This window comes from Tyto alba, unplaced genomic scaffold (assembly GCF_018691265.1).
Source record: "Tyto alba isolate M040663 unplaced genomic scaffold, T.alba_DEE_v4.0 Super-Scaffold_20000042, whole genome shotgun sequence".
Taxonomy (NCBI): Eukaryota; Metazoa; Chordata; class Aves; order Strigiformes; family Tytonidae; genus Tyto; species Tyto alba.
The window spans coordinates 5,745,944-5,761,013 of NW_024881293.1; the positions used below are offsets into that span (position 1 = coordinate 5,745,944).

The 15,070-nt window shown below is 57.3% G+C and overlaps 1 protein-coding gene across 7 annotated transcripts in view; it reads left to right on the forward strand.

Moving 5' to 3' along the window:
* AGRN (agrin) overlaps window positions 1–15,070 on the forward strand; it is a 120,710-nt gene that overhangs the window by 79,784 nt on the left and 25,856 nt on the right. For all 7 annotated transcript variants that reach the window (XM_033007553.2, XM_033007554.2, XM_033007555.2 and 4 more), the window contains 9 exons: window positions 104–328; window positions 446–652; window positions 6,364–6,585; window positions 8,725–8,919; window positions 10,125–10,325; window positions 11,842–11,987; window positions 12,149–12,254; window positions 12,609–12,722; window positions 14,424–14,588. In XM_033007553.2, the coding sequence (XP_032863444.2) occupies window positions 104–328; window positions 446–652; window positions 6,364–6,585; window positions 8,725–8,919; window positions 10,125–10,325; window positions 11,842–11,987; window positions 12,149–12,254; window positions 12,609–12,722; window positions 14,424–14,588 (1,581 nt within the window). The remainder of the gene's footprint in view (window positions 1–103; window positions 329–445; window positions 653–6,363; window positions 6,586–8,724; window positions 8,920–10,124; window positions 10,326–11,841; window positions 11,988–12,148; window positions 12,255–12,608; window positions 12,723–14,423; window positions 14,589–15,070) is intronic.

Here is a 15,070-nt window from a genome sequence, read left to right on the forward strand (position 1 = left end):
GGGGGCTCTCGGGGCCAACTGGGAGGGAGGAGGGCAGGCCGGGCGGCACCTCTCTGGGCAGGGTGTGAGTGTGCCTAACCATCTGCTTTGTTTCCACGTACAGACCCTTGTAAAGGTGTCCTCAACGACATGAACCGTGTTTGCCGGGTGAACCCCCGCACCCGGAGGGTGGACCTGCTCTCCCGCCCCGAGAACTGCCCCCCAAAGAGAGAGCTCGTGTGCGGTGACGACGGGGTGACTTACGACAACGAGTGCGTGATGGGGCGCTCGGGGGCCATCCGGGGACTGGAAATCCAGAAGGTGCGTTCCGGGCAGTGCCAGCATCAGGGTAAGTACCTCTCTGCTTCCCGGGGAGTGGGAGCGTTCAGGTTCCTGACCTCCAGACTGCCCCCTTCCCCCCCGTCCCCGTGGCGTGTGCGAGCGGTGCTGCCCTCTCTCCCCCCAGACAAATGCAAGGATGAGTGCAAGTTCAACGCCGTCTGCCTGAACCGCCGCGGCACCGCGCGCTGTTCCTGTGACCGCATCGCCTGCGACGGTGCTTACCGACCCGTCTGCGCCCGGGACAGCCGGACCTACAGCAACGACTGCGAGCGCCAGAAAGCCGAGTGCCACCAGAAGGCTGCCATCCCAGTGAAGCACAGCGGACCCTGTGGTAAGCACTGGTGCCGCCGGGCTGGTTGCCCGTGGGAAAACTGGTACCCCCACACCTCTCGCTTCCCAGCCCCAGCAGCCACTTTAAGCCCAGTCAGTCCCTTCCGTGCAGGCAGCGGTGCTCGCCTTGATGCTGGCAAGCTGCAGGTAAGTTGTGAGCGGGTTCCCACCGCCTGAGCAGGCTCTCTTCAGTCTGTGGCCGACAAACCCTCAATATCTGTTCCTCCCTGTTCTTTTTCCTTCCAGGCGGCCTCCTCTGTGTGTGTGTGTGTGTGTGTGTGTGTGTGTGTGTGCATGCATGCGTTCCTCCTTGGTCTTGTCTCTGTCTGATGTGCTCCGTAACACAGGGAAGAATCGTTTGTGTTTAAACGATACCGAAGTGTCTGTGATGTCCTGGTTTCTCTCATTCACCGCCACAGCCAGGCGCACATTTGTCACCACGCAGTTCCCGTGCAGCCATTCATTCCTCCTCCCCAGGGTAGTGCCAGTCCCCAAGCTCCTTCCATGCTTCCCCCTCCATGCCTGCCTGCTTCTCTCAGCTCCAGGTACTCTCCGTAAGGAACTCTTCCCAGCGTGCCCGCTCTCTGGAGGTCTCGCCGTGTCTTTGTCTCGTCTCTGGGAGAAGCTTTTGACCTTTCCAATGGACACTTTTTCAGGCGTATGCGATAGGACGGGGCTTCGGGTCCCCAGGATCTTGGGAATGTCCAGTTTTAAAATTATTGTGCAGAAAAAGAAGGAGGTTAAAACACGGTCACCGGATTGATTTGCGTGAGTTGGAAGGACTGTTCATTTCAGCTCAAATTGGTTTTTACTAGATCTAGAACTGTGTCCTATTATTTTAAGCTGACGTTTTATAAGGTATCAGCTGTATCAAACCTTCTGAAGTACTTGGAAATTAGGCCCCACGCTGCGGATCTGTTTTTTTGGCTTTGTGCTCCTGCAGTGGGTTTTTACTGCTGCCAGGCCCAGCTGCTTGAAAACTGTTTGCCAGGCTCCCAAAATCACACTCAGTATAATCACAACGGTTATTTTTAATCGTCCCTTTCACTGTGGTTCTGGTGGTTCGACGTTAGCAGTCAGTTCCCCAATTTTCCCTACAGGGAGGGCAAACAGAGGCACCTTTCTGTCCTCTGTCTCCCCGGGCCGTGGGGAGCTGGATCACAACCAGAAGCTGGTTTGCAGCTGGGTGGCCAGGCCCTGGTGCCCTGGGCTCTCTGCAAACCCTTCCCTGTACCTTCTTTAGAGCCAGGCCCTTGCGCTAAGGTTTCCCAAATTTCTAGGGCGAGCAGAGAGCTCGTGCTGCTACTCACCCTGCGGTCAAACGCGCATCATTTCCACTGTGTTCAGTGGAATGAGGCCAGTGGACAATAGGATAGGGTCCCTATGCACCTGCCATTCCTTTCTCCATCTTATTCTCTTTTATTTTAGCTTCCCCCCAACTTCTCTTCCTCCAGGCGAGAACAGCAGATGCGCACATCTGCTTTCAGGATCCTTGTGGGGTAGGAGCGAACAAAGCTCATAATCTGGGGGAAGTAAATTGAAGCTGGGGCTCTGTCTGCCAAAGCCTTGGATTTCAAAGTCCACGTGACAGCTCCAGGCAGCCCTGTAGCAAATCACCACGAGGTGTGGGCAAGCCTTTGGCCTCCCCATCAGCTTAGGAAAACATCTTCTCTCCGAGCTCAGTGCTGCCCTTGGGAAAGAAAGCACGTCCCTCCGCGTGTCACCAGTTGAGACTCGATGTGAGATAGGAAACCGATTTAGAAATGGGGACGGGGTGGTGGTGTTGCTCGCCAGCCCTGTGTGTCAAGACAGGTTCTTCTCAGCATGAGCAGTGCTGGTGGTGCTAACTCCTGTCCTGGCTGGCTTCCTGGGCTGCAGGGTGGGACACACAGCGGTGGGTGAGACTGGGGGCTGAAGGAGCTACAGGCTCTGTTCTGCATCCAGCACCCGGGGTGGGCAGCGTGGAAAGTTCAGCCCTGCCTCTGTGCTCTGAGGATGCAGGAGACACACGGAGCTGGGGAAGGAAAAGAAATGAAAGACAGGAGGCCATTAGTGCGGTCACAGTGTTTTAATCTCTCACACATACCTGTCTAAGGAACTCTAAGCTCTGCTGCTGTCTTTTCCAGCAGGAAGGCAAAGGAGGCAAAGCCAAACAAAACAGTCCAGGCCTTGTTTGTAGTCCTTTTTTGCTTTGACACTGTGATGGTGTAGTTGAGAAAGAAGGGATGGGATGAGACCAATGTGGAGGGAAGGTGTCTGTAGTTGCATCTGTCTTTTCCTCCCTGCCTCTCTCTGCTCTCCCTCCCTACCCTCTTTGTCCCTCCGCTCTCTCTCTCTTTCCTTTTTTCGTCTGTCTTGTGTTTTACAGTGTTGCCTGTTTGGAGGAAGGAATTGTGTCCTCGCAGCACCCTTCTGCTCCCTACCCGGACATCTCTGCTAGGAGGTCGGCTTTCTCCCCTTCTCCGTAGCCAGTGACAGTCCTGGCCTCTTCTCACTGCTCCCCACCTCTCTAGTTTTGCTTGAGAGCCCCTGGGATGGAGAGGTTGTCCTGGTTTTGCTCCCATCCCTCTCCCCACACACTTCCCGCTGGAATGGAAATGCCTTGCAGTGCAGCGGGGTCTTGTCCGATGCTTGCTGTGGCTTGACCCTTCGAGGTAAATGAGAGTGGGAGCAGAGGTGGGTGCTGTCAGCCCCCCACTCCTTAGCAAGCCCCTCTTCGGCTGATACCTCAGTCTGGACTGCTCCTGGTTGATCTTACCTCTCCTTTTGCTCCCAACTAACCCCCCTTTCTTCCCCACCTCCTCCTTCCCAGAGACTTTTGCCTGCCTGGGACTGTGATGCTTGTCCCTTTGCTCTCCATAGTGTGTGTCACGCTTCTCTGTTCAAGTTCAGTGGGCAGGGGCTCTGCAGGGCTTGCAGCTCCCCTCCCCGGTGCCCAGCAAAGCACCATGTGCCTTTTGGAAGCATCGAGAAGCTGTCTGTGCTCAGGTGTGGTTCTTCCCTAGGAATACACCCCTATGTCCCTGTGGAGCTGGTGCTGGAGCCCCACTGGGGGTCATGGGCACAGATGGATGGGGCGTGATGGGTTACAAAGCAACTTCAGAGCCTCTTCTCCATAGCTACCTGCAGGCAGGGCTTGCAGGAGAGCTCAGTGTCCCCAGGTCCCAGGGCTTGGTTAGCTCTCTGCAAAGCTCGGCAGCAGATAAGGGATCATGCCCTTGAATCAGCCAGGGTGCAGAATAACCATTTTGCTTGCTCCGTGCCTCAGTTTCCCTGCCTGCAAGATGGAGAAGGGCCAGGAATCAAAGCAGGTCTTGACTGTAGCACAGCTTAAGGTCCTTGCTTAGTTAGGTCCTCATTATCCACCCACATCAGAATTGGTGCCAAAACCCCCATTGACGTCTTCAGGTGCCCAAGGCTGTGTGTGAAATTTCACAGCCTGAGATCCAGGCTGTGAAGGAACTTCATGTGCTGCATCTCTGCAGGTTTGCCTGCTTAAGAAGGGCGAGGAATGGCAGGGCAGCGTTCTCCATCAGGCCTGGCACCTCCCTGCACTCTCACTCACTGCTCCCTCGCTCCCCAAGGCAGGAGTGTGTATTTAGATTTCAAATGAGCCAGTGTATTTCCTTCGTGCCTAGCTTGTTGCATCCTTACTGCCTAATTGTGTCCAGCAAAGGTGCCTTCTCCATGCAAGCACGTGTCTCTGTGTGTTTGGTGGACATGATTATGTTGCAGATGTTGTTTTTAAAAAAGCGAAACGCAAGCAGGAGCTGTGAGCAGCATCACAGGGCTAAGCGCAGCAGGGAGCGGTTCCTGGTCTTTGAGAACTGCTCAAAAACTTCAGCTGCAGGGAAGTTGTGGACAGTTGAAAAGGCTGGGTTGACACAGCGGCCATATGCCTGAACTGTCCCCCTCTTCCCTGTTCCTCTGCAGACCCGTGGCTCGAAGTTTAAACTTGGTAGGTGCTTCCCCGAGAGCCAAATCCAAAGTTCAGCCTTGCCTGTGCCATTGCTACGGGCTGTTTTCTCGCCGGTTGCCAGCATGCAGCCAGCCTCCTGAGGGCTCAAGCCTTGCTCTTGCTCTGCAGATATGCCACCTTGGTCCTAGCAGGGGAGGAAAATGGAGGTGTTGTCCCATGCCCTGTGCCATGCCAGAAGGCTTGGGAGGGCTTTGTCTTTTCTCCCTGCACGCCAGCCCCGTGCCTGCCTCGCTGTTTGGTGTTGGTGGGGCTGTGCCACGTCTGCCTGTTGCATCCGTCTCGTCTCAGCCATGTTGTCTGTTCCCCACGTCCGTTTTGTCTCGTGTGTCCTTGTGAGTGTTCAGCACGGGTGAAATCTGTGTCCTTTCCTTGACCCAGGTCCTCAGGGCTCTTGTTTTGAGTCACAAGAAGGGGTGTCTGGGCAGTGCTGGGTCTCTCTCTCCCCAGCAGCGTGGCCCGTCCTGCCTTTTAGCTGCCTGTCTTGGCTTCTGGATGGTGGAGGGCATTCTGGAGCGGGCATGCCTGCCTGCAGCAAGCAGGGTGGAACTGCAGGGCTGTACCAGGGAGTCGGATGCAGCCTTTTCTCTTTGCTGTCACCGTTAGAGCTGGCTGCTTACCTCATTGCTGCCGGGCATCTTGCAGGGAAGGTGCCACCGGCTCAGCTGGCTTTGATTAAGCAGCTCCAGCTTGTGAGCAAGGGGGACTGCTGCCTCTCAGCCTGCAACCCGTGCTGTGGGGCATTACCCATCCCCAGGGAGCCTCAGGGCTCTGTTTCTGGAGCCAGATGCCTGAGGACTGGGCTGAAGCAAGGACGTCAGGTCTCTCCGTCCTGCTGCACAGCAGCTCCCTGGCCTTTCTGACACCAGCCTGCGAGAGGAGGGGCAGGGAGCTGAACTGCTGGGGAGAGGAGAGATACAGGCTGTGTGGAGCATCCAAATGCAAGCGTCATCTCCAGCCAGGTCTTCCTGGGTATTGCCACGGGGTATGAGGATGAGCTGCTCAGGGGACAGTGTGATTCTGAGGATGCGAGGCCTCAGTGAAGGGAACTATCCCTGTGTGAGCTTTTTGGCTACTGAGGGTTCGGCGGCCGGTGCCAGGTACTGCGTGACGATGTGGCGAGTGTCCTGGAGGCACCAAGCCCCGTGCTGAGGAGGGCTCACTGCTGCCTCCTGCCCTCCCACTGCCACAGAGCTGGTCACTCAGATCCGACTTCGCAGGCAGGCTCATGGCATTAATGCTGCCCGGGAAAAGAAATGCCAGCTCCCCTCCTGGCACCGAGGGGCTTTCGTCTGCATTGCCCTCTCTCAGCACATGATGCTTGTTCTTGATGCTGGCTGTGAGCTGCTGGGGGAGACCCAGACATCAGGGTTTGGTGCAGAAACCTGCCGGGCTGATCCTACTTCTGGCCGGCCCCTTGGGGCGGAATGTAGCTGGGATGGGGATGGGATGGAGGAGACGAGGCAGGAGTCCTGTTCATGGCGTGCAGGGAGAAGATCTTGTGCCTGCTTCCCATCCCTAACCTCTGCCAAGCATGGGGAAGATGCTGAGCTGGGCATGTCGGGGTGGCATGGAGGGTGCAGGGGCTGGGCTGGTGCCAAGGCCAGGAGCTCTGTGCATTTGCCACGGCTTGGGGGAGGCAGGCGTGGGGATGCTGGCATGCACTGCTGAGCGCGGGGAGCCGGGGAAGCAGCAGACTGAGACCCGGGTGCCTTTCTCTCCTGTCCCCTCTGCAGACCTGGGCACCCCCAGCCCGTGCCTGAGCGTGGAGTGCACCTTCGGGGCCACGTGTGTGGTGAAGAACCAGGAGGCCGTGTGCGAGTGCCAGCAAGTGTGCCAGGGCCGCTACGACCCCGTGTGCGGCACCGACAACCGCACCTACGGCAACCCCTGCGAGCTCGACTCCATGGCCTGTGTCCTCAAGAGAGAGATCAAAGTGAAGCACAAAGGGCCCTGCGGTAAGAGCCGATCCCTGGGGGTTGCTCCTCCACAGCCTTGGGAGCAGGCGGTGTCTGAGGCACGAATGCAGCCCTGGCTACGGGCAGAGAGGGCTGTGGGGTTGTTTTTGTGCTTTGCTTGCTGCCTTGTAAGCCAGGAGGGCAGGAGAGAGCCCGTTCAGCTCCCGCGTTGCCTGTTTTGGTGTGTCAGGAAACCTGCCATAGCGTGACATGGCGTGTGGTGGCTGCTGCCTGCGGGGCTCCTTTTCCTGCTGTCTGGAGGGTTACAAACAAAGCAGGCTCAGCAGGAGGGGGGATGCGGGGAGAGAATCCAGTAACCAGCCTGAAACCACTGCTGCCTTCCTCCCCGAGGGATGCAAGACAGTGGGGAAAGCCTTGGAGTAAGGCAAGTGTGAGTTGCCTCCCCGTGCAAGCCAGCCTGGTCCCTGTTGCCTGCACTGTCCCCTTCCCCACCAGACCTTACCCCGTAAGCTGCCCTGGAGAGAAGGCGGCCAGGTCGGAGGTGCAGGATGAAGTAAGCTCGCCCACAGAGCAGGGTTCATCCTCTTCCTCAGAGAGGACCAGACACAGCAGTTCCACCTCTGAGCTCTCTCTCTTTGTGCCCACACGGCTTTGCCACTCTGAAAGTGTTGGCACACAGGCACAGCCCCGGGCTAGCTGGGTTCTCCTGGGACAAAATCTGCTGGGGTATTCAGGTAGGGCTAGGCTCACAGCGATTTTCTCAAAATACAGTCTTTCTGCCCTTGACCTTCAGGCTGGGTGTGAGGAGGCAGTTTCTCCACCTAAGGCTGGTGTGTGCGGTATAGCAGTGCCCTTGTCCAAGCTGGGCTGGATCCCTTACAGTCATTTCCCCGCTGAGCTGCACTGTGCAGCTTGGGGAACATGCTCCTGAGCTGTAAGAGCTTTGAAACAGCAGAGAAAAGGAAGACCCTTCCTTCAGAAAAGGAAGACCCCCTCCAACCTGTGGAGCTCCTTGCTGCAGCATGGCAGAGGGCCCAGTGGGATTCAGGTCAGAAGAAAATGCTGGTTCCAACTCCACGCAGTTCCAGGAGAAACAATGAAGGATGGAAATACTTCGTCGGCTGTCAGGCACATGGACTTGAGTGCCGTGGAGGAAAGGGCTGCCCTTGTCTGCACACAGGCTGCCTTGAGCAGTCCCTTTCCCAACGTGCAGAGCCCAGGCGTGGCTGCAAGCTTTGTGCCGTAGATAGAAACCTCCTGGCCAACAGTCTGCACAAACCAAGCAGGGGGTTGTTGCATCTTCCCTCCCCCATGCAAAGGCAGCAGCTGCTGTGTGAAAGCAAAAATAAGAAAACCCATCTTTGAGCCAAATTCTTCATGAATTGAGTGGCGGGGAGGGAAGAGGGGTGTTTGTCTGAAGGAGAAAATGAAGCCGTGAATCACTAAATACCCAGGAGTCAGGAGAGAGGAGATGTGCTGGCTGGAGTCTGGTCTCTCCTGCAACGAGTGACAGCTCCTTTGCAAGTGAGTTATTACGAAGATAAACGTCTCCGCCGGCCCGAGCCTGCGTGTGCTGGGTGTGTGTTTGCAGCAGGCAGGCTGAATATCCCGCTGGGGGAGGTGGCAGGGCGCTGGGACTCGCTGCGATGCTGTACGTGCATCCAGCACTGCTGGCACCCTGAAAAACTGGGGTGAAGACAATATCCCCCTTCCCGACCGACCACCTCCTGCCTGGCTGGTTTGCCGTGGGTGAACCTGGCCGCCTCTCTCCCCCGGGGGCTGGCTGCTTGCTGCCTGGGGTGCTGCGCTCCTCCTCCCAAGGCTGGCGCTGATTTATCACTCCTAATTGCACTCGGCCCGTGCTCTCTCCCGCCTCCTATTTAGCTGTAACAGCATATAGCTGCCGTGACATTTCAGCATGGTTACTCCTGGTCCTGATGGCTTTTACGAGTAGTTATTGCCTTTCTGCCTCCGAGCCCGACTCTCCCTCCTCCTGCAGCCCTTGCCTCGGCTCCTTGCCTTGCACTGCGCCCTGGGGCTCCTGCTCCGGGCATCTGCAGGGGCTCAACCTAGTGGGGAAGGCTGAACTAAGGTTTTATTTCTGCTCTGGCACTTCATTAGACAGCGATGCCTGCCTGCCCTGTTGTGTTAACCTCCCGGTTTTCTTCATCCGTGCAGACCGCTGTGGCAAGTGCCAGTTCGGGGCCATCTGCGAGGCGGAGACGGGACGGTGCGTGTGCCCCACGGAGTGCGTTGCCTCCTCCCAGCCCGTGTGCGGCACAGATGGCAACACGTACGGCAGCGAGTGCGAGCTCCACGTCCGGGCGTGCACGCAGCAGACGAACATTTTGGTGGCTGCCCAAGGAGACTGCAGTGAGTCTGGCACGGTCCCTTTCTTCCCTCGCCTCGCTCCCGCTGGTGGCATTTCGGAGAGCGGATGCTCAGCCCCTCTGGCCACCCCAGCCCTGCTGAGGTGCCTGGCTGTGACTGTCTAAAGCTTCCCAGTCGTTTGGAGCCCGTGGGTTTGCCAGCCCTGAGAGACACCAGAAAAACCGTGGGGTTGAGATGCGTGGAGAGTCTCCCTAGCACACCTCCGGGTGCCTTTCTTGGTTTTGGGTCTTCCCGGGAGTATATCAGCTCCAGAGTAACAGGGCTTGCCCAGGGGCACCCAGTAGCCTGGCCCCGGGTTGCAGTTCCTGGCTGGTCGCTTTGAGACCCTACCTGAGGCTATTCACCTCATCTGGTGTGGTCTTCTTCCCTTTCAGCTTCACAAGAATTGGGCGTGTTGAGTCTCTCAAGCAGCTTCTTTTTAGCCCCAGCTATGCATCATAGGTGGTATCTGCCCTCTTTGTTACTGGCAAAGAAACTGGGCCACTGTCCATTGAGCCAAGCAAAGAACTTGGCCCAAAAACACATTCATAGCTACCACCAGAATGGAAGGCAACAAGGGTCCATTTGATCACAGAGTTCATCTCAGCAGCTTTCCCTCCACTCCATCCCCTGGGGTTAATTCATCTTTGTGTTCCCTCCCCACTCCCCAGCCCAGGGAACTGTCTGTGCTAATTTCTTAATGAATTAAAAGCCCTGCCTAGGTTCTTCATTAGGACAAAAGCTACTTCAGTAAAAGCAATGCTTTGAGCCTCATAAAACCTGTGCAGCTGGGTCTCGTGTTCCAGGGCTGAACCGTGCATGGAAATCCTCTCTAAATTTGGGAGAGAAGAACGACCGAGTGTGACAGATGACTCTCAGTGCCCCATGGGCACTGCGAGCAGGAGGAGGCGGAAATCAGAATACACCTTGAGAATAAATGGGGTTTCTTACTGGTCTTCTAGAAAAAGCTGCTGGACACAACACTTGTGGGTGCTGGTGGGAATCAGGAATGCTCAGGACTGGCCCTTGTCTGTCGCAGAGTCTTTGCACTGTTTAAATAAGCAGTACCAAATGGTTCTGGGGAAGGAGGGCTTCTCTCCTTGCCTCTCAGGGCGTGGCGTCAGCGGTCCCCAGCTCCGTGACACTGGCCAGCGGGCTACAAAGGCCCCTCCAGCGTCTCACTGCGGTTCCTCCCTCTCGCCCCGCAGAGTCCTGCGGCAGCACGGTGTGCTCCTTCGGCAGCAAGTGCGTGGGAGGGCAGTGCGTGTGCCCGCGCTGCGAGAGGCAGCCCTTCGCCCCGGTCTGCGGGAGCGACGGCCTCGCCTACGACAACCCCTGCGAGCTGCAGGTCGCCTCCTGCCAGCAGCAGAAGAGCATCGAGGTGGCCAGGATGGGGCCGTGCGAGGAGGGTAGGTGTGCCGCCGGCCGCGAAAGGTGGGGGAGAGGGTGAGGGAGGACTGAGGCTGCGCACAGTGGGCTCTTCCCCTCGCTGCTCTGCTCTGCCCCACTGCCCCGGGACACCCCCAGCACAGCAGGGCCCATCCCAGCGATGCTCGCCTTCCCTCCCACCACCAGTACCCCGCCTGCCGCCTCCCGTTGCCCTTTGTCTTTCTGTATCCAGCAGTAATGCGAGGTGACACCGTCTAATCGGCTGGGCAAGGACGACGTTATCACTGTTTTAATTTCACACTTCAGCGACGGAGCCTGTTCCAGGGGCAGGGAGCCTGCTTGCCACTTTGCTTCCCTCTGCCCCGGGGGCTGCTCGAGGGCCTGGCCTGTGGCCACTATTCACTGGGTACTGAGTGCCAGGGAAGGTCGTGGGGTTGGCTTGGCTTAAAAACTAAGAACCTGCTGAGATTTTCCACTGTCGGAGGGAAAACCGTGGGTTAACGCTGGCTGAATCCAAGTGCAGGAGGTGCCTGAACCTTGCCGCTCTGATGCGCCGACCTGGTGAGCTGAGATTCTCTGGCTCATTGTACGTGTGGTCGAGCTGGAAAGGGCTTCAGTGCCATGGCAGAGCTTAGGGAGAGGGGAAGACATAACACGGTGTTTGATCACAGCCCTCCTTGGGGAATTTCAGGTTGATGTCCCTCTGGGAAAAGATCTTAAATAATTCTCTGTGTAATGCCAAATCCCAGCCTTTGATCACTCAATAAAAAGGCCCAGGTTTTCCTTCACACACACACTGCCCCCCCCCACTTAAGAAGCCTTTGAAATCAGCAACATCTCTCTCTTGCTGCTGGAGCTCTGAGCATCTTATGGAGAGGCAGCCACGCTAGGGACAGAGTTTATATATTGTTAAGAATATCTGCCTAACTGAACTTCAAGCTAAACCCAAACCCCATCCCTTCCTCTGCTCTGGTTTCCATGTTTATATTACCAGCATCAATCTCCCTGCTGCACTGTGTGTTTGGGAGGGCAGGAGAATGGGAAGGAGTCAGATCAAAGCATGGAGTTAAGCTGTCAGTAAGTCAAGTGGCAGCCCTTCCTCCTGTGCATGGCTGTTAGCGGTCTGATCTCCAGATAGCCTGCAGCACGCTGGTAGCCACAGGATCCTGGCTTTTCCTCCTGCCGTGATGCCGGAGAGAGGAAGACCTCAGGCCACCTGCTAAAGCATCCCCTTCCAGTTTGCATTCTGCAGGCTTAGCGCAACCTTGTGACAGCGGTGGGAGAATCTGCATTTCCTAAGGGAGAGGGATCTTCTCTGAGGTCCAGGAATGATATATGTGGGCCCCCAGGATTCTGGGGTTGCCTGTGCTGAAGAGGTTAAGCCTGCTGTGATTTAGATGAGCCTGCGGGCTGCTTCCCCTGTCCAGGGCATGGGCTTGTGTCAGGGAAAGGGCTTTGGCCTCTTCCCCTCCACTTTCCCCTAATCTGCCTTGCTGGGTGTGAGCCCTTCCTCACCGGGATCCTCCTTTGCTCCAGAGTGCGGCTCGGGGGGCTCGGGCTCCGGCGACGGTAGCGAGTGTGAGCAGGATCGGTGCCGGCAGTACGGGGGCTGGTGGGACGAGGATGCTGAGGATGACCGCTGTGTGTGTGACTTCACCTGCCTGGCAGTGCCCCGCAACCCGGTAAGCACGCAGAGCAGTTCTGGGCTGCCTGTTGCAGTCCTCGCTCCCCTCCTCTCTCCTTCCCGGTGGCTTTCCCGCATGCTTTCCTGGGCAGGAGAGGGCATCCCATGGGTAGGGAACCTGCCTTCTGCCCTGAGCCGTTCCCTTCCCTGTCCTGGCAGGTGTGTGGCTCCGATGGGGTGACCTACACCAACGAGTGTGAGCTGAAGAAGACACGGTGTGAAAAACGCCAGGATCTCTATGTCACTAGCCAAGGAGCCTGTCGTGGTGAGTCCCCCGAAGGCCCCCAGTCCCCAAGGCTGACACAAGCTGCGTGCTCTGGTCCCCAGCCTGGTGCCCTGCAGTAACAGATGCCCTTGCTAAGCGAGGAAGCGCTCCCTAAGGACACAGCAGTGCCTGGGGTTGGTTTGCTGATTCCCCGCTGCCTCATTCCTGTTTCGTGCCCCGTGCTTTCCCTGGGCAAGGTTAGGACCTCACCGCATCACCCGTTCCCAGCATCTCTGCGAGGACCACACGGTGTTGCGGGAAAGCTGCTAGCTGCTCCATCCATAGGTTGGCAAGACTGCCCTGAAGCAGCCTGCGTGCCAAAGATAACCCGTACCTCTCTGCCTTCCTCTGCAGCCCTCGCCACAACCCCGCCACCTCTCCTGGTTGTGCACTGCAGCCAGACCATCTACGGATGCTGCCCAGACAACATGACCTTGGCACTCGGAGTGGGGGCAGCTGGATGCCCAAGTGAGTGAATGTTGTGTTCCCACCTCAGGGGGCATGAGGGACCTTCAAGGATGGCTGGAAGGGAGGAAAGATCAAGTGGAGGTGGGACTTGGGGTCCCATCCCAGGGAGACAATGGAAGGTGAACCTTCCCCATTCCTTAGCTTACCAGTGACCTCCCAGGCTCAGAAAGCCTCCGTTTTTCCCCAGCTCCAGGCTCACAGCATGCACACATGGAGATGTACACGCATACTTTGCCTTCTGTATCTACCAGTGATGCTCTTGGCCTTTCAAAAGGTCAACTTCCTTCAACTTCCAGGTCTCAGTCCCTCGGAAATGCAGGAGGACAGGATGGTGGCTCAAAACTTGTCTGGTGCTGAGTCTGTGCTGGATGCCCCAGAAGGTGCCCCTAGGGCCAGACCATGCTCTCTGCACCCTCCACCCGTTGCTAGAGGCTTAGGGCTTTTCACCAGCCTGAGTGACAAAAATATTGCTTGTATCCTTACACTGCAGGCTGAGGTGGAACAGAGCTCTTGGGTTCACCTAGGGACCTTCTGCTGGCCACCCCAGGACCAGTGACTAGTGGTTGACGGCAGGAAGCTGAGCTGGCAATTGTTTCATTAATGTTTATTAAATAATTATTGGAGTCAGCACTTTAGCAGAAGGCGCATTTTGAAAAGCATTAGCAAACTCTTAACAGCTGAGGCTGTGGCTGCCTGTTAGGGAAACACATTACCCCATGGAGACACAATTTGCGCCGGGCTTGGGCCTGGCTAATGCCTGCTAGATGAGGATGTAGTGCTGCTTAATGTGCCGTATAATTTAAAAAGCAGCAGCATTCAGAGGATGTCCAGAGATCTCCTGGCAGGGGGTGAGGTGGGCGACGGAGGAGCAGAGACGTGGTGGTGTGGCCTGTGCTGGGCCAAGGGGGACCAGCAGAGCCGGGAGGAGCCGGTCAGAGTGATGCTAGGGAGGACACAAGGATTTTGCTTTTAGCATCGCCCTGCCAGTGCCGGTTGGTGGTGATGTTCCTCTGTGTCTGATGGAAGTCCTGTCCCCTGCCCTCCAGGCCAAGGGACACAGCCTCCCAGTTGACTGGGATTCAGCATCCCACCAGTTTCTGTCCCACCTGTGTCCCTGTGTTGGCAGCAAGCATGCATCAGGAGGTAATTGCCACTTAACCAGCAGCTTGAAGCCCCTAGGGCAGATTTATCCATAGCTGCCTGTTCTGGACATGCCATTTCCACGCCTCTGGCAGTCTGGGGATGTGCTCGGGCACCCTACTTGCTGCTCCCCAGGTCTCCCTTTCTCTACCCCCTGCTCCCTTTCTACTGCTCCCTGTGGATAAAGGGAGCGTCTCTCTGTCTATCTTTGGATCATTTCCCTCCATCAAGTTCCTAATAAATGAATTAATAATAAACTTCTAATAGCTTCCTCCCCCTTTGATGTTAATGTGAGAGGAGTTCTTGATGACAGCAAAACGAGCGGGTTAATCCCTGAAGGTTTAGTTCCCCCTTGCAACTGGGGCAGAGGAGAAATGTTGAGAGCAGCTGGTGAAACCTCCTCCTGCCCGGCGTGAAACCACGTTCCTACCCTGGCTCAGCATCTCGGAGTCTCGCCAGTCGGTCCCTCTGCCCTGATGCAGCCCCCGACGTTTGTGTGTGTGTGTCCCCTCTCCTCCTCGGCCAGGACTCAGCCTCACGTTCTTCCCCTCTGGCTCGCAGGTACCTGCCAGTGCAACCCCTACGGCTCCTATGGGGGAGCCTGCGACCCCGCGACGGGGCAGTGCTCCTGCAAGCCAGGCGTGGGGGGCCTGAAGTGCGACCGCTGCGAGCCAGGCTTCTGGAATTTCCGCGGCATCGTCACCGACAGCAAGAGCGGCTGCACGCGTGAGTGCGGGCAGGGCTGGGGGGGGGGAGGTCACCCCATGCACAGCTCCCTGCCTCTCTCTGCGGGGGGGGGGGGGGAATCAAGGCACAGCGGGGTGCTGTGATATTTCAAGCAGCGAGCCCTCGTGTTGGTGCCGCTGGAAGTCGCCTCCAGCGGCTGGTTTTGCAGAGCTGGGTGGCTTGCTCCGTGCAGGGTGGCCTGAAGCATGGCTCGGGAGCTGGTGTCTCCTGTTCGTGGGCCAGATGTTCAGCAGGGAACGAGCCCTGGTGTCCCTGCACGTGTCCGTGGGGCGAACGTGGGGTCGCAGGGGCAGTGGTCAGATGGTGGCGGGTGGAGGCAGGTTCCTGCAGCCGGTTTGGGGTCAGTAAGTACAGGGTGGCACTCAGCCTTATGGTCCTCCCCTGGACCCTTCTCCTCGCTCTTCTCTTGGATTGCCGGGGGGCCTGAGTCAGTCTGCTGTTGGCTCCACAAATCCACCAGC